The sequence below is a fragment of the Nesoenas mayeri genome (assembly GCF_963082525.1).
Source record: "Nesoenas mayeri genome assembly, chromosome: 1".
Lineage (NCBI taxonomy): Eukaryota > Metazoa > Chordata > Aves > Columbiformes > Columbidae > Nesoenas > Nesoenas mayeri.
In genome coordinates this window covers 40,895,381-40,913,654 of record NC_137541.1, presented here as the reverse complement: position 1 = coordinate 40,913,654, position 18,274 = coordinate 40,895,381, and the positions used below count along the sequence as shown (strand labels likewise).

The window sequence follows — 18,274 nt, the reverse complement described above, 5'->3', positions numbered from 1 at the left end:
CTGACCCTGCCTGGTCTTACCCTTCCGAGGGGCTCAAAGCCATGATAGCTTCAGCTGATATCCCCAGGTGCTAGAGGATTGTTTCACCCAGAGCCCTGCTGCTGGTGGCTTCTGTCCTTGGCCCTGGGCTGGGATTTGGGAGGGAGAAGGAAAATGCCTTAACTGGTGGAAATACCAAGGTAAGTCCTGATTGTTGCAGCAAGGCTCCTGCCAGCATAGTGTGGGGATGGTTGCTGCGGGGCGAAAGCAACATGCTTGAATTTTAGTCTCCCAAAAGGCAGGGCCACATTGCACAGCAAAATGTCATTGGATTAATGATAGGAGACCTGAAGCAAATCCCTGACACTAATAGGACTGGGATGTCTTCAGCAGGTCTCACTCACAAAAGCGGATCAGGCCATCACGAAGCTGGAGGGAGAGCCCGCAGGCTCCCTCTGGGCAAATGAGCTCTGCTCGCAGCCAGCCCTCTGGTAGCAAAGCCCTCTCCCTCCTCTGTAATCCAGGAAAAAGAGACATCAGAGGGTGAGTGCATCCTCCCTGGGACCATTCTCAGGAAGCCAAGGGCAAGCAGAGCCTGCGGTCTGTTGATGGAGAGGGGAAGAGGCAGCTTGGCATGTGCTTGGGGAAGGCTATCCAGAGGAAGGGGATGGTCTTGAAGGCGGCACACTGCTCAATGCAGAGCAGTGTGAGGGATCAGCACATCCACACCTCCATGTTTTCTTTAGATTCTCACTCACTCTCGTCCTCTGCCATTTGAAAAGCAAATCTGATCAACTGGGCCCCCCCTTACCTTCCCTGGTATCAGTTAGGGACCTTTCCTGCCCAGTTCTGCTCATGAGCCTTACCGACATATGCCTGAAGCCTCTCTTTCTCAGGACACATCCATGATTGCCTTCTGACGTTTTTGCACCCCAAGGGAGGGCAGGAGTGGGAAGTCTGGGGCCAGACTTTGCTGTGCAAGGGTTATCATGAGAGGAATGAGGTGCTGAGCCACTCCACATCCCCGCTGGACAAGTCTGTCCCCCAGCATCGGGCAGAGCAGGTGAAGGAGGAGGAGGTGAATGTACTGCTGCTACCAACTTCCCAATAGCTATCCCCTTTTTCCACCTGGAAATGTCATCCTTGGAGAAGAAAAGGAGAGTTCATCCCCTTGCTGTGAGTTTTGCAGGCACCGGGCAGCCCTGTTTAGATGCCAGCTGGCTGCCCCAACCAGCCTGCCTGACACATGGGCTGTAGCCATAGATTGGCTGCTCTGGTCACCTCACTCCCTGGGATCCCATGGCCATGGCAAGTCCTCTTAACCTCCCCCTGCCATGGCTGCCAGCACAGGACCAGCAGCACACGCGTGCAGCCCCCTGCCATGCACTGACGCCTGCACACGCCGCTCCGCCAGGCGTTCATTTGTATGCACTTGTCCACATACATGCAGCCCCACCGCCATGCATTTACATGCATACACACACACACATTTCACAGCCACAGAACCACAGCATGGTTGGAGTTGGAAGGGACGTCTGGAGATCATCTAGTCCAACCCACCTGCTAAAGCAGGTTCACCCAGATCAGATCGCACAGGAATGCATCCAGGTGGGTTTTGAATGTCTCCAGAGAAGGAGACTCCACAATCTCTGTGGGCAGCCTGTTCCAGTGCTCTGGCACCCTCAAAGGAAAAAAATTTTCCTCATGTTTAGATGGAACCTCCTGTGCTCCAGACTGTGCCCGTTGCCCCTCATCCTATTGCTGGGCACCACTGAAAGGAGTCTGGTCCCATCCTCTTGCCACCCACCCTTGAAACATCTATAAGCATAAATAAGATTCCCTCTCAGCCTTCTCTTCTCCAGGCTGAACAGACTCAGATCTTGCAGTCTTTCCTTATAGAAAAGGTGCTCCAGACCCCTCACCATCTTTGTAGCCCTCTGCTGGACTCCTTCCAGTAATTCCTTGTCCTTCCTAACCCGTGGATCCCAGAACTGGACACAGTACTCCAGATGCGGCCCCACCAAGGCAGAGCAGAGTGGAGGAGAGCCTCCCTCAATCTGCTGGTCACACTTGTCCTAGGCCTAGGATACCCTTTGCCTTCTTGGCCACAAGGGTACATTGCTGGCTGCATCCCTTTCCACAGCATCTATTCCCTGTGCCCATCCCACTTCATCAACACACCCCACCACAACCAGACACACAGTTACACCCACCTGGCCCAGACCAGTGCTGAGAGAAGGTGACAAACTCCCATACGTCCCCCTTGTGCCCGGGGATGAGGAGGTGCAGCTGGTTTGCACAGAGGCGTCCCACCATGCTGGCCATGCCGTGTCGCCCCGTGGGCTCCGAGCCTCCCGCGGCACCTGAGAGTACCTGGCAGCCGGCTGGCACCTGTGCCAGAGCCTGTGCTTGGCACAGACACCCTTCCTGAGGAGAGGCTGTGCCTGTCGCTGCCGGTCTGCCGCCGGGACGGACACCGCACGCTGCTCCTGGCCATATGGCCCTCCAGATCCTATGGCATCCTAAATCTAAATCCCACCCCAGCAAATGCCACCCCTCTGCCAGCTCAGGTTCTGAATCTGGGAAGGAGGGGAAAGTGTTTGCTCCTTTTTGCTGCCACAGCCTGGATTTTATTGCTCCTCAGCTGGCAAAAGCAGCCCGGGGCTGGCTCTGCTGCCTCCTGCCTGCTCTGCGACAGATCCCCCCTTTCCTCACAGCAGTCTCCCCCAGCCTCAGGGACACTGTTCTCCCCCAGCACGGGGACAGCTGCTCTCACCCCTTCTCTGTTTGGGTGTGTTTTACCCTAAATCATTGTGGTTTGAACCAGCGCCTTGCATGAGGTTGGCCAGGGGTGAAATTGGCTGTGAGGAGGAGGCGGAAGCGCAGTCAGGGATGCTGCAGCACTGCCAGGCTGTGCACCACCTCCAGGTGTGCTTATATTGCCTTTTAATGCTGGAAAAAGATGGTGGAAATTTGGTTTAGAGAGGAAGACACAAGATGCTCAGGCTCCTCCCAGGACAGCGACAGAGACTGACTGCACAAGCCCAGCTTGGGAGGGAGGTTTGGGGCTGAGCTCCACTCGCAGGCACCGCTGAGGGGACAGTTTTGAGTCCGGCATACTGACAACTATCCTGAAGCTCAGATGAGCGTCAAAGTGGCTGCAAAGACCCTGTACTCATCCAGGCTGCTCTGCAGGCAGCACCAGTGAAGCTTCTGGGGCCAGCGAGGTGCCAGGTACCAAGTCCCTGCAGGGGCAGGAGTGTCTGCCGCTGCAGCCCTTGCCCCCAGCAGAGTCTTTGGGATTAATCCTATGTGCAAAATCCATATGTAGCCAGCCTCACTGGCAACATGGGGGGCACAGGCGATGCTTGGGGGCCTCTGTGGGCCTCTGTGGCTGTATCTGGAGGCATGGCTGCCCTCTAACAGCAGCAGCTGGGGGTGCTTGGGCTGCCAGCCCGGATCCTGCTTGACCATACTGCAGCGTAAATTAAAAATAAGCCCTTGCTTTGAGCTGATTTTCTCCTGGTTCCTCTGGATGTCATTTGGGTTTGAATCCAGCCGGCTCTGGGAAGCTGGGAGCTAGCAAATCTTGACTTTTGAATGTTTGCAATTATGATCATAATGGTAAAGGCGCATATGCTTCTGTGTTTTCTATAAACCATTATGAGGCACAGTTGCTCTTTTACAGCCATTTTACAGCCAGAGCATTAAGCACAAGCAGGGGAATAAAAGCCTTGCGCACGTTGAGCTGGAAATAGGGTGGTTGGGAGCTGCTCCAAGATCTGCCTCTGTGTTCCTGTGCCCCCAAAATTCATTTAATTTTCCCCTGCTTTAGCTCTCCATCACTGACACAAGAAGCTCAAGCTCTCCTTTGGGTTTCCTCATCCCGTGAGCCCATGAGAATGCGCTGAGGGGAGCAGCACTTTACTGCACTTTAGCCCAGCACCCGACCTCAGGGATCCCTTATCCCAGTCCCAGACAGCGGGTCTGAGAAAATTTCGAGCTTCCCAGCATGACGCTGATAGCCAAAGAAATTTCCCCTGTAGTGAAGACAAACACAAGGAGAGCCTATTCCTCAGCCCTACCCCTGAACAGAATGGCACCAACTTCAATAGCTGAGGTTTTAGAGGGGACCAGGTTTTTCTTGGGTGTCCCAGGGGACAGTGGGAGGCATGGGAGACACCAGAGCCCCACGTAGCCCCAGGGATGGTGGCAGGAGCTCTGCCACCAGTCAGGGGACAGCATTGATGGCCTTCCCTTGCCCACAGCTCTTCCCAGTTGACGATGTTGGACTATAGCTGCTGGTTTGCAAGTGACAAAACCCATCCCAGCAGCACTCTTTGGCACAGGTACAGAAGGTGTTGGCTGGCAGGAGGTGACAGCAGAAGGTGCCAGCAGGAGGTGCTGGCAGGAGGCCCTTCAGCATGGGACACCCACCTCACAGCAGCATCCCTTCCTCTGCTCATCCCTCAGCTCGGGGCCAGTTCAGTCTTGCACAGCAAAAATCACCTTTTTCAGCAGATGGCTCTGATTTCCCAGCTCTAGGAGGGGCTCCCTGGGTACCTTTGGACTTCTGACCACCCACCGTTGGTTTCTCCTGCTGCACTCAGGCACACTCCTGTGGCTTTGCTTTGTGATGGTGAGAGATCCCTCCTCCTCGGGCAGGGCCCTGGCAGCTCTGCCTGGCTTGCACCCCCGTGGTCAGCAGGGATCTGTGCCTGTCAGTCTCTCTGGTTGCAACAGGGAGGATCTCCTCCGGATCACCATGCCCTGCCAGAAACAATCTGTTTACAGTATCAGTGCTCAGCATATTCCTCCCCACTCGGGGTTGAGCCACCCATATCCTACCTCTGCAGGCACAGAGACACCCTTCTGTAGTCCGGGTGGCATTGTCCCTGCAGGGGATAATTTCCATGACATCCTCCAAGCTCGTGGCCAAAGCCTACAGGAGCTCCTCTCCCAAATCTCCATGCCCAGATGTGCCAACAGACATTGCAAGCATGTCCTTTGCGTTTTCTCTGGAGATCCCTGATAATCTGAATTTTTCTACAGGTCCTACCGCTGATTCCCAGGGATGTGAGAGGTGTGGGTGCCAGGTTACAGGATTTCCCTCCTGCAGCCCCCTCCCTTTTGGGATACAGCTGGTGGCTGGGTGGTTTATTTGACAAAGACGAGCTGATGGCTCAGTGGGGCTGCGGGCTGCAGCCCCAGTGCCAGCACCGCACAGAGCCAGCCCCTGCGGGTCTTGCCCTGCACGCTGGGGGCATGCTCGGGGGATGCTCCTCCACACCGTGACCTTGGCTTTGGTTTCCTTCTGGGTTGATGCACGCAGCAAATGCCTGCAAGCAGCTCTACCTCCCTCCCTCTCGCTCCCAGAGACCCTTTAAATCTGCTGCTTCACACTCAGTGAACATCCTCTCCCCGTTAAAACCGTACCCTTTCTCCCAGGTCGTGCCAGGCAAACATTTTCCAGCAAACTCCCTGATTAGGGCCAGTTTTTCGCTCTGTCTGCTAACAACCTGCTAAAACCTCTGAGCCCCCAGGGTGGCTCTGCTTGCACGGACGTCGAGAACGATCGCCGGATGCATGGAAAATGATTGTGGCATTACCTGGGCAGCTGGCAAACTTTGCTTGCACAGCTTCTCTCAAAGCCAGTGCTGCTGTTGGCTATTAGTGCTAACGACCCCCATGTCTACAACTTCCTGTCGACGGGGCCTTTCATCAGAGAGCCCCTCTGAGACATAAGGAAAGAGTGACTTTTGGAGATGCATGGTTTTCTTATGCCTCGCTGGCTTTTTATCTCTTTCGTGAAGCTCTGGAGGCTATAAGCTACCTTACCTAATGGATCTCTATTAGGTTGCGGCACTGGGGGCCGATCGGATGTGTCCCCGGCTCCAGCTGCTCTCCTTATCCATGTTTTCAACAACTTTGGCTTTTGCCAGCCTCCAGATGGGAAGCAGCCGGGGGCCTGCAAGTTCTGGGTTCGGAGTCTGGGGGGAGGTTATTATATCCCCTAAATCCTTCCTGCAGCAAAACACTGCAGCATTTCACCCTCGCTTGGGGGAGGAAGCTGTTTGCACAAAGCTCTAGCCCAAAACATTGCATCACAGTGATGCACAGGGAGGATGAGGATGGCACGTTTCATCCCCCCATATGGCATGTGACACGGTGCTCTTCCACCTGAGTAGCTCATGATTGCCCGTACTGGCCCTGCGTGCCCGGGGGAGGCTGCCCAAGCCCCCCAGCCAGGGTGGTTGTCTCTGCAGGACCTCCATGTTCGTTTGAGACCCTCAGCCTGCACCCTGGTGGGGCAGGTAAGGGCTGGCTGCTGGGGACAGACTGGTCCACAGAGTTTCAGCATTGGCCAGAAGGAGGCACCCATCAGAGGGAGCTGAGCCTCCCTGACTCGTTTAATCCCACTTCCATCAACGTCTTTTTGCATCACTGCTTACCTGAGGGCTGGGGTCTCCTGTGACAGCACTGTGCAGCCCAGAGGCAGCCCAGTTTCCCAGGTCAGGGTACCAACAGGGCAGGGCAAGATGAGGCAGTACACAGCCACTCTTTCAAACAACGCAGAGAAAATGATTTGCCCAAGGTGACAGTGGTGATGTTGGATTTGCTGTCCTTCTGTGGGGCAGGATGCGGGACCATCCAGGGAAGACGAGGCTGCAGCCACAGCTTCCACATGTCACTGCCCCTTGCTCTGGCCACCCTTGTCCCAGGCTGCACAACACGCTGGTGCCGGGTGAGAGGCTTGATGGTGCCTCAGTTTCCCCCACCCTGCTTTTGCCACAACAGACCTAGAGTAGGGAAAGCAAATCCTGCCTTCCTGGGGAGAGGAGCTGGCAGTGAGGATTAATATGTGTGGCACCTGGCCAGAGAGCAGAGCAATGGGTGCATGTCACTCAGAGAGGTCCAGACTTTGAAGCCGAAATAAGGGGCCAGCCAGTGATTTGCTAAAAATCGCTGTGGCTCTGGGGAAGAGATGTTTCTGGCTGTGCCCCAGTAGGCCCCCACTTCACCCATCCTGCACCCTCCCAGTGCACAGCCCCCCTTGAGGGATGGTCGGATGCCCTCACGGCACCGGGGTTGCTGGTCCCCCCTCTTTCCCGTGTGGCCCCCAGCTGTGGGGCTGCGGGAGGGCATCCCACCACCCCGGGGGCTGCATACCGCCCCCAGCACACACCCATCCTGCCCCCTGCCAGCCTCTCTCCCCGCAGCTCCCTCCCGGGAGGGTGTGTGTCTCGCTGCAGGGTGGGGGTGTTGTGCAAGGGGCAGGAGGGCAGTGTGGGGCGGGTGCCACGCGTGCCCGGCCGCCCGCGGCGGCAGCCCGACGGGAAGGGCGGGCGTCCTGCCGCCCGGTGGCGGCGGGGAGCCTGGCAGAGGACTCGGTGAAGGACCTTCTCCGGTTTCCTCGGGAGGCTGTCAGGCGGCGGGGGAGCCGAGCCCCCAGCGCCTCGCTGGCCGCGCCGGCTCCCTCCCCCCGCCTTCCTCCTCCTCCTCGTCCTCCTCCTGCTCCTCCCGCCCTGGTGCGAAGGGCTTTCGCTGCTTTTCCCTTTCCTCCTGCCTCCCCTCGGCGGAGCGCGGTGCCGGGAGGCGCGGGCAGAGGCGCGGGGATGGGGCGGCCGCCGGTCCCCGGCCCGCCCGCCCGCTCCCGCTGCCCGCCGCCGCCTCCCGCCGGCCGGGAAGGGGACGCGGCGGCTCTCCCCCGCCGCCCGCATCGCCTCCTGCGCTGAATTTCTGCCCGTCTGCCGATCTGGGGAGAGGCAGGGAGGGGGTACGTCCCCTCGCACTTTTTTTTCTCCCCACTTCTTCTTTCTTTCCCCCGTCCCCCCGCCTCTTTTTTGCCTTTTCCCCATCACCTCCTTTCCCCCTTCAGCCCGTTTCTCCTCCGCGGGGGCTCTTCGGCGGCCATGCGGTCGGTCCCGGGCGAGCGGTTCTAACTCGCCCCCTCGCCCGGATGGCTCCCCGAAGCCGCGGGCGGATGGAGCCGAGCTACGTCGTAGGGATCTGCTGCCTGGTGTTGCTGGAGCCGGGCCGTGTGTGGAGCGGCGAGACCAGCACCGGGGCGCCCGGTGAGAGCGGGAACATCAGCCAAGCACCATCGGTGGAGACCACGGCACCCGCGCCCACCGGGGCAGCACCAGCTGGGGGGGACCGCTGCCGCGGTTACTACGATGTGATGGGGCAGTGGGACCCACCATTCAACTGCAACGCCGGCATCTACCAGTACTGCTGCGGGACATGCGGGTACCGCTTCTGCTGCCAGTTCAAGCCCGGGCGGCTGGACCAGAGCGGCTGCTCCAACTATGACACCCCCAACTGGGTCAACACAGGTCAGCCGCCTGCCAGGGTGGACGAGACCCCCGAGGACCCCACTCGTGACAAGACCAACATGATCGTCTACATCATCTGCGGCGTGGTGGCCATCATGGTGCTGGTGGGCATCTTCACCAAGCTGGGCCTGGAGAAGGCACAGGGTCCCCAGACAGAGATGACCGTCTCCAGGTAAAGGGGTCCAGTCGCCCACCTGCCCTGCTTGAACCCCCTGCATGGGTGGCAGCCCACATCCCCAGCCCCTTGCCTAGGGTGACTCCCAGCTTCGCCCTGGCGCTGCCAAGAGGGTGAGGTGATCCTCAAAACCCCTGTCCCAGCATGCTGAGACACCAAGGGGATGGGTTGGCTGCAGCCCTCCCAATCTGTCCTGGCAAGGAGAGCTGCCAGCCCAGAGAGCCTTCATGACAAGGGGTGACTGTACACCCATCCCCTCTCAAAATGACCTACTCTGTCCCTTAGGAGCTCTGTCCCTGGTTCAGGAGAGCCATCCCCACCAGCCAGTGGGGTGGGTGACATGTGAACTATAGGATGTGGCTTCCTCCCCCAAAACAAAGCTGTGGTTCCCAGTGTGCAAGGGAGGCAAGACTGTGTATGGGGCGACTGAGGACCTTTGGGCTCAGCCTCGCTGTCAGTGCTCGGGGAAGAGGAGACAGCAAAGACGGTTCTGCCGTGGCTGCTGCATCTCCTCAGTGTGTGTGTGCACACACGTTTGTGTGCATGCACGGGTGTGCATGGGTGCCCGCCTTGGTGCACCGGGGTGGGACACGGCCCTTGCAGCAGGGGTACCAGGCTGCACACCCCTCAGGGCTCAGCCTCCAGCAGAACGTGGGCAGCCTCCCTGCAGTACCCGTGCCCTGCGGCTCCAGTTTTATGGTCCCCTCCTGGAGCTGAGCAGCAGAAGGTCCGGATGTCAGGCACACCTCAGTGTTGGGGACCCCCTGTTCCTCCCCCCAGTCTTGCTCAGCTCCCAGGGCCATTGGTGCATCTTCCCCTCTCCCTTCCACACCAGCCCTGGCTCCAAATACACACTCTTCGCCCCATTTTGGCACCTCACCTGCTCCTTGCCACACAGCCTACCCCCTATTCCCAGCACTGAGGTGTCATGAGTGGCCTGGCCTCAGCCCCCAGGGCTCACTGCCAGCTTCCATGAGGGTGGTGGGGTCATGTCCCTGATGCTGGGGTGCATGGGGAGAGGCAGGAGGGGCAGGTGACCCCCCCGGCCTGGGGTGGGGAGGACCAGGGTGGGGCAGGGCGTGGCAGGGCAAGGGAGGACACGCAGGCAGGGCCAGGCAACGGAGGGCAGGGCTGGTGGCCCCAGCCATGGCTCTGCTGCCTCGCTTTCCCCTCAGTGTCATGTTGTACAGCTCCTCTGCTTAGATAGGTTCTTCTTCTCCCTCCTTTTTAAAATTTCTTTTTTTTTTTTTTAACTAATCACATTAAATGAGTTTAACACTTCAGAGCAGCTGCCGGCAGCTCCAGCCTCCCCGGCGCAGCTCTGACCCTGCGGCTCTGACTCAGAGCTGGACCCCTCCTCGGCCTCCCCCTGGCACACACGTGTGCACACACGCGTGTGCAAACACACACACAGACGAGGAGCCGAGCTGGGGCAGGTTCACCAAAGTGGTCATGCCATGGCTGCGCTTAACCAAAGTGGGAAGGGATGGAGAGGGGACACATAAAGGGGTGCAACAGCAGAGAGAGGGGCAGGGAGCTGAGCTGAATCCAGCACCTCACCAGGCAGCAGGGTGCACGTTCTACTTCACATCTTCCTAGTGAGGACATTGAGCCTGGTGATAAACCCATTTTTATGCCATTTTGTTCAGGGCTTTTAGCTTAAAAAAAAAAATAAATAAAGGCAGGGCCAGAAGGAATGATTTCACCAAGATGATCAGGGAGCCGCTCGGGTTGCACCCCCAGCACAGGCACCCTCTCTCCTTCGCCTGGGGTACCCACCTCCCCCTGTCCCCCACCTGGGGCTTGGGCAGCCTTTGGATGCTGCACCCCAACTCTGGACCTGCTGCACCTCATCCCCAGACCCACACCTCTCCTTGCACCCACCCGATGGAGCAGAGGCTGACCCCCCCTGCTTGGAGGAGGGTTGTATCCAGGCATGGATGGGGGTTGTGGGGCCCTCCTGACCTGCACGATTCAGTTTTGAGGGATCCACGCTGCAGCCCTTCCCCCTCGGTGGGAAGCCTGGCTGGGTGCCGCTGCACGCCCACACCTCCCGCCCCGCGTCGCCTGAGGAAGCGCTGGCACCTTGACAGGATCAATACGGCCTCCGCCAGCCTCCCGACTCCCCTTCCACTCACCCGCCACCATGTCTTTTTTTGGTCTCCCCACTTCCTACCCCCCCTAGCTCCTGGGAAGGAGATACTGTGCTTGGGGAGGGGTCAGTCCCCCAGACATCTAGACCCGGGTCCTCATCCCCTGCAGGCAGGTCTTGCCTTCTCCCATCACCCACCCCCGGCGGGACTGCTGCCACTCGCTGGTGGTATTTTCTGTGGGTACCCTCAATTCTGTACCGCCGAAGCCATGTGTTTCCCCATGTTTCCCCACTCCCTGTCGCTTGTGCAAGTCTGAACTGTCCCAATGAGTTCAGGAAGATTGGTGCCTTTGCTCCAGCTGCAGATCTCTGTGGCACTGCCATGTAGACCAGGAGAAGGCGAGTTTTTCTTGTCTGCCTTTGTGAACAGCGTCAGAAGGGCACCTCCATCACTGCAGAAGGCAGGAGAGGTGTCACCATCTTCTGTGCCCTGTGTCCCTCTGCTTAAGCTGTGAGCAGCTCTGGTTCCATTGGGGACAGTGACTGGCAAGCCACGGCAGAGCAGGAGTGGTGCATTGGGTATGGAGCCCTGGGCACCAGGAAAAGCACCAGGATGGCTGATGGAGACAGTGCCAGGGCTGGGTACATGGGACGGGCATCCAAAAAGGGACACTGTGTGCTCAGTCAGCTCAGGCAACATGTTTCATCTAGTTGCCTCCAAGAGAGCGGGGCTATTTCTAGCTGCCTTGCCCCCGTACCCATGCATGGCTGAAGGCTCAGGCAGTGCCACCTCACCTCCCTCTCAGCACCTCAGGTAGGAGCTTCTCATTTGCTCCTCGGGCTCCGCATCGTGGCTGCAGGCCAGCTCTCTGTTGCATGGCCGGCTTGGTTTCCATTCCCATCCCTCCATCCTGCTGGGGTTTTTCTGCTCCTGGGGAGCACTCTTTGCTGCCCCAGAACAGGTCCTACTGCCACTGCTTGCAGGCTTTTCACTTGTAGGGGGGAAGCCAACCACTTCTGCACCTCCAGACATTGTTCTTCGTGGTTCTGGTACTGGTCTGAGCCCAGGAAGAGCAACCAGATGCATTAGCTCCTCCCAGGTGGAGACACCTGAGCCCTTGTCCAACTTCTCCTGAGACCTCTTACCCTTGGCTGCCTCCAACACAGCTTCTCCTCTGGCTTTGGCTGCTGGTCCTCCCAGGGGAGCAGGCACCCAAGCAGCTGCAGCTACCTGGTGTGTCCTCCCCTTCCCTCCCCACCCGCCTTCCTTCTGCAGGGCCTTATGGCAGCTCACACAAACCCCTCTCCTTCCTGCTCGGCTCAGGCTTGGCATCTGTCCCCGGCACTCGCTCAGCCTGGCCAAACTCTGCATTGAGTCAGGAACACCTGCCCATGTTTTTCTTCAGGCCTTGGTTCTTTGGGGACATCGGGTGCTCGGGGGGCTGCCGGCATCCGGCTCTGCCCATCACATGAGAGTGGGCATGCACCCCTTACCTCTGCCCAGATTCTCCTAGGGGGAGATTACCCCTTATGGCTGGGGTGAACATCCCTATTGGAAGAGTTGGGCAAGAAGCAGCTTTCTGGGGGGCAGTGGGGATGCTAGAGAGGGGCAAAACAGCCGGCGGGAGCAGGTGCCCTGGAAGCCACAGTAGCTGAGCCCCCAATGGTGGCTTTTCACTCTTTGGGTCCTCTCATAGTATTTGGGCCCCCACTGTGCATCTGACCATGCCAGGCACCATAAACCAGGGGAAATGTGCCTCCCAGGGGGTGCAGGTGACCATCTTGCTGGGTGCAGAGGCAGTGTGGCTGGCTGGGGTGCCAGCCCACCCACAGCCACAGTGTGCATTGTGTCTCCTTCACCGCTGTGCCTCTGCTCCAAACCTCACCGCCACGCTCAGCTGGTGGCCGCCACCTTCACGTTCCCTCAGAGGGTTCACTCCAGCTCTGGGCAATGTCACTTTGCCCATCACTCTGTCATCTCTCCTCTCCTCTGGCAGCTGTGCTCCTGTCTCCTCCCATTGCCCCCTGTCCCCTTGCCCAAGATTTGCAGCCACTCTCCTGTTGGGTGTGCCAGGTGGGGCTTGGGCCTCCCAAAAGCAGATCAGGCCCTGTGCTGAGTGCTCTGCCAGGCTCTGGGTCCCACTCCCACATGGGCATCTCCATTTCATGTGCTGGTGGCTCCCCTAGGGATGGCTAGTGAGCACTGAGTGCTTCATGCCAGGTCCTGCCATGGAGCTGTCTTGGCCTCCGTCATCCCTGCTCCTAGATCCGCCTCTTTGCTTGGTCTCAGGGCTCGTGCCAGGCTGGTTTGGGGGACCTTGGTTGCACCCATTGGCACAACTAGGCTTGCCACAGAGGTGGCTGCATGACTGTGCAGGCAAGGCTGTGCTCAGGCAAGCTGGGTGGCAAGTGACCTTCAGACATGGCCTCGTGCTCAGCGTCCATGGCCATGGTGGTGGAGGGAGGCCTTGGTGGTGCCTCTCGTTAGCATTCTGTTGCAAATGAGCAGTGCAGGTTTGAAGCTGCATTTGGCCTGTGTTCCCCATCTCCATCTGCATCCTGGAGCTGTCTTGATGCCACAGACCATGGGGTGACCTAGGGAGGTGTAGCCTGACCTACCTTAAGCCCCCCAGCCATGGGCCCAGGCTGGGGCTCATAAAAGCCCCAAAAACACGTACAGTGAGACAGTAGCTCCTTAACAGGGTGTCACCCTCCAGGTCCATCTCCCCTACACTGCAGCATCTGGGGACGGGGATGGGGCTGCAGCCCATGGTCCCTGCTACCAGCCCTGGCCAGTGGCATGGTTCACCAAGATGCGGGGGTAAGTCTGGGTGTTGCCGGCACTGAGGGCTCAAACATGTTTCTCACCTTAGCAAAATAGCTCGTTAAGAGCTGCTCATTCCATTAGTGTTAATTGTTATCATCTACACACCTTGGGTGGTCGGCACAGAGGGCAGGCTTATGAGAAGCTGCACTGATGGATTTATCTGGAGAGGAAGTCACAGATAAAGGATTGCTCAAGCTTCCTAAATAGACCTGAGGGGAAAAAAAAAAAAAGTCAAAAAAATAGGTCAAATCTCATTGTGAACTTCTGGTGAAACAAGCCTGTTTGAGCACTGGGCCCCAGGGAGAGGCGAGAGCAGGCAGCAGCCAGCGGGGAGGGGGCCGGTGAGCTGTGCACTGTGGGGAAGGTGGGAGCTGACAGAGCGGCAGCTCCACGGGTTGACAGCCCATGCCCATGGCCTTGGGGGCCCTGCACTCCCCTGCCCAGGCACAGCCCACCACTTGCCCAGGCTTGTGCCCAGACCTTCTCTGGGTGCAGCCCCCGTGGCCAAAGGAGCCTGGCTGGGCCCAGAGCTGGGGTCAGCTGGCTGCAGGAGGGCTCCTGGGTTGGTGTGGGGTTTAAATAGCTGCAGGATGGAGGTGCCACAGCTTCCCCAGGCAGCCTGGTCCAGCATTTGACCACTTGCACAGGGGAAAAAAAAAAAAAAAAAAAAAGGTTGTTTCTTCTGTTTAAAAAGAATTTCCTGTGTTTTGGTTTGCACCCCATCACCTCTTGTTAGCCTGGCACTGTTCTTGTTGTACCCTCCCTTCAGGCATTTATACACGTTGATAAAATCCCCCTCAGCCTTCTCTTCTTCAGGCTGAACAGTCCCAGCCTCTCCTCACAGGAGAGATGCTCCAGTCCCTTCATCATCTTTCTGGTCCTTTACTGGACTCTCTCCAGGATGTCCATGTCTCTCCTGTATTGGGGACCCCAAAGCTGGAGCCAGGTATGGCCTCCCCAGTGCCAAGCTGCCTTCCAGCTGGTCAGCCTCCTGTATATACTGGTGCCAGGTATTGTTCCTCCCTCATTTCAATTTGTTGAGCTCCATGGTGGTCCTGTTGGCCCATTTGAAGATAAAATAATCCCAGGGAGGTTGTTACCCAGAGCTCCCCAAGAATGATGTGAAATGAACCCAAAGGGCAAGCGACTCTCCCCTGTAACTTTGCTGCTTTTGTTGTTGTCCTGTTACGTTGACTGGATTCAGACTGGGAGGGAAGATGTCCTGGGAGCAGCCCTCAAGGCCCCCCGAGTATCTGCAGCCCTGAGCATAACACATTGCCTTCCCCACAGCTTTCCCACACCATATTTGCTGGGCTTTTGAGCACTCCGAAGCCATGAGCCGCCACATGCACAGTCTCAGGATTATTCCTCCCTTCCTCTACAATTTGCATTTATCCACATTGAGTTTAATCTGCTGTTTTATCATCCAGCCACTCACTAACCATGAGCTCCTGCCGTGGCTGCTGGTGTGCATCTATGAGCCAGCCAGAGCCCTTGAGGTGTGAGGTGTGCTGACAGCAAGCTGGTGACTGGGGAGCCAAAAAAAGCCAAAAGTGGGCAGCCCTGAACCTTTGCAGTCATGCAGGGACTGTCTCTGCAAGTGGAATGGTGGGTCTCGTCTCTGCAAAGCCCTGCACCAGCAGGAGCATCCCATCCTACTCCAGGACTCGTGGCCAAAGGTTGCAACACCGTGTGGACATGCCCTTCTCTGGCACCACCCGCATGCCCTGCTCCACTGTCACTGGCGTGCCCCGCTGTGACACCACCTGCGTGCCCTGCTCCAGCACCACTGGCGTGTCCTGCCCCGGCACCACCAGAGTCCCCCACTCTGGGCTTTGCTGGTGTGTCCTGCTCCAGAACCACCGGCGCACCACGGTGGCACTGCAGCATCTCCGTCCCTGAATGTTAAATGAAATAGGGCTGTAACTTACGTAACGGTGTTTAATGTTTAATGCTGTTACTTACAAGGATGGCGTTACGCACAGACAGCGCATGCGCCAGGGGGCACCACTAGTTCATCCTCCTCCCCAAAGAGGCACAAGCGGCCTCTCTAATCCCTTCCTTGGTGTTTTTTCTGCTTTGAAGGAACTCAAGTGGAGGTGTCACCTCCTCTCCCGCAGGCTTTCCCAGGGGGAGAGTCTCTGAGGTGTTCCTCCTGCTCATTTGGTCATACCCTTGCATCTCACTCTGAGCCATGCGTTCCCCTCGCCCCAGCCAGACCCCAGTTCACTGTTGGGGGGGTGGTGGGTGCTGACCAGCCCTGGTGAAAAAGCTGGGCTGGGAGACTGGGTGCGCTCCTTGCTCCCAGCAGCCATTTCCCAACCCCAGGCCACCTGGCTCTGCCTCCAAAGAGATGGGTTCATGGATGGGGTGCACTGGTGGGTCTGGGGGAGCAGGGTATCACCCTAACGGCCATTTGTCCCTCTGCCAGGACACTGACAGACCTGCTGAAAGAGCCAGGCCATGGCCCCTCCGAGCACATGGACGGCCTCATGGGGGGCGTGCAGGTCCCGCTGGGTGAGGGGCTGGCCCGGGGGCCCCCCAGGAACAGCACAGGTAAGATGTCAGTGCAGTGGGGATGAAGAGAGGCAACGGGTAGGCACTGCCCATGGCTGAGCCCCCCGTCACCTGCCTCTGTCCCCCCAGACAAGCCGCCTTTGAACAACGCAGTGGCCATCGCCCCCGCGCTGGGGCGGCCCCACAGCCACGGCAAGCGCCTACCGCTGGGCAGCAGCCTGGGCCTGCCAGCCCCTGCCTACGCTGCCTACGCCACCCTCAAGGCTGGAGGTGAGTGTCATGGCCACAGGGGCTGGGATGGGAGCCAGGGGGATGAGCCTGATGGACCTGCAGGCAGGTGGAGAGTGATGGGGGGTTGCAGAGGGGCATGGGCAGGATGAACTACTTGGTCCCCCAGCGCGCCCGGGGCAGCTGCTCGTGGCAGAGGCTCTGCAGCTCCTGCCACACTGCACTGCCCAGCCAATCAGAGCCCAGGATCCCACATGGGCCCACTGTACTGCACAGTCAGAACCCAGGATCCCACATGGCCCCACTGCCCTTCTCAGCCAATCAGCACCCAGATCTGACATGGGTCTACTGCACTCAGCCAATCAACATTCAGGATGTCACACAGACCTGCAGCACCGCCCACCCAATCACAGCCTAGGATCTCACATGGGCACTTTCCAGCCAATCAGCACCCAGGATTCCATGTGGACCTGTAGCATTGTGCACCCAATCAGGGTTCAGGCTCCCCCATAGACACACTGCATTGCCCAGCCAATTGGCACCTAGGATCTCCCAAACCCCTACAGCACCCTTCACCCAATCAGTGTCCAGGATCCCCTGCTGCACTCCCCAGCCAATTAGTGGCCAAGATCCCCTCAATCCACAGCCAATCTGCACCCAGAATCCCTCCTGCAGAGTCCAGAGCCCCCTCAGACCCCCCTGCATTGGCAGTGGGGAATGTCCCTGTGGGATGACGCTGCGCTGCTGTCCCCACAGAGAGCGCCCCTGAGGACTTCTACAGGCGATTCGGGGGGCCGGAGACGCCATCCACCAGCACCCTGCCCTTCCTGCCCTCCGAGGCCCCAGCCCTGCCTGAGGGCTGCCCCAAGGCCAAGGGTGCCAAGGTGCCAGCCAGCCCAGCCTTCCCTGGGGGCTGGGAGGGGGGCCCCGCACGCGGACCACGCCGGCCCGGCCTGGCCCCCCTGCGCCTCGAGGGGCCACCTGAGCCCTTTGGCCCTGCCGCCCCAGTGTACAACCAGCCCCCCCGGCACCTCGCCACCAACAGCAAGACTGAGGTCACCGTCTGACACCACCGGGGAGCAGGGCTGCCCCCGTGCCTGGGCATGGCTGATGGACTCCCCTGGGGGTGGCCCGATGGAGAAAAACATCGTTAGTCCTACATAAACTGCAACAGCTGGCCATGTTGGGAGACACATCATCTTTCCTGTCCTGGGGATGGGGCTGCCAGCTGTGCTTCACCATGGGGGTGGCCAGTCTGTCCCTTCAGCCTGGACAATGAGTTTCAGCCATTCTCAGCACAGCCCAGGAAGAAGCTGAGCCAAGGGCATGTTGTGGGACCGGTGCTCTGCTCAGGGGATGGGAGCCCAAAGCTGGACTGACTGCAGCCCCCACAGATGGGGTAACACATCCTACTGGGGCCAGGCACCCCTATCGTGTTCCTGTGACCAGGCACGAGAAGGGCAATGGACTCAAAGCACTGTCCCCCTGCTGCTGACAGAGCCCGAGCAGCCTCTTTCCCTCCCCAGCCTCCCATTCCCCACTGCCCCATCCACCTTCTCAATAAATAATACATTAAACTGTATGGCCTTGGTATGGAATGGCTGGGGGACCCCATGCTGCTCCCAACACCCCAGCCCCTTCCCCATGGGCAGCAGGGTGCAAAGCCCACTCCCACAGGGGCTGGGGAACCCCCCCAATGGGGGACACAATGGGAACACAGCTTCCAGGGGCAACCGCAAAACCCTGCGAGCAGCTACACAAAATCCAAACAGATCTCCTCTGTCTGAAGTTTACTGGTTCTGACAGAGTTTTACCAGGGGGAGCAGAGAAACAAAGAGATGGAGCGAAAGGACATTGTTCCAAGCAAGGTCAGGCAAAAGCTCCCCTCCCATATAGATGCTCCTAAAACTGCAGGTTTCTGGCCCAGCTCTACCTTGCTTGGCTCTGCTCAAGCCATCAGCCTCTTGGGTTGCTTCCAAAAGAGCACAGAGACACCGGACTTGCTCCACCAAGGGACTATCTTTCATTGCAATCCGTACAGCTCCATTTTCCAGGACAAAGGACTGACAGCCTCCCACCGTGCTTGTGTGGTTGGATGTCTCTGAAGGACGTTTCAGGCT

At 58.5% G+C, this 18,274-nt stretch overlaps 1 protein-coding gene across 1 annotated transcript; it reads left to right on the top strand.

Moving 5' to 3' along the window:
* Positions 1 to 7,939: 7,939 nt before the first annotated feature.
* Positions 7,940 to 17,221, top strand: SHISA8 (shisa family member 8; the record flags this gene model as incomplete). The annotated part of the gene is made up of 4 exons (XM_080345046.1): positions 7,940 to 8,487; positions 15,841 to 15,965; positions 16,056 to 16,196; positions 16,911 to 17,221. The coding sequence occupies 4 exons, from the start codon at positions 7,940 to 7,942 to the stop codon at positions 17,219 to 17,221; spliced, it is 1,125 nt and encodes a 374-aa protein (XP_080201172.1).
* Between the last annotated feature and the right edge of the window lie 1,053 nt (positions 17,222 to 18,274).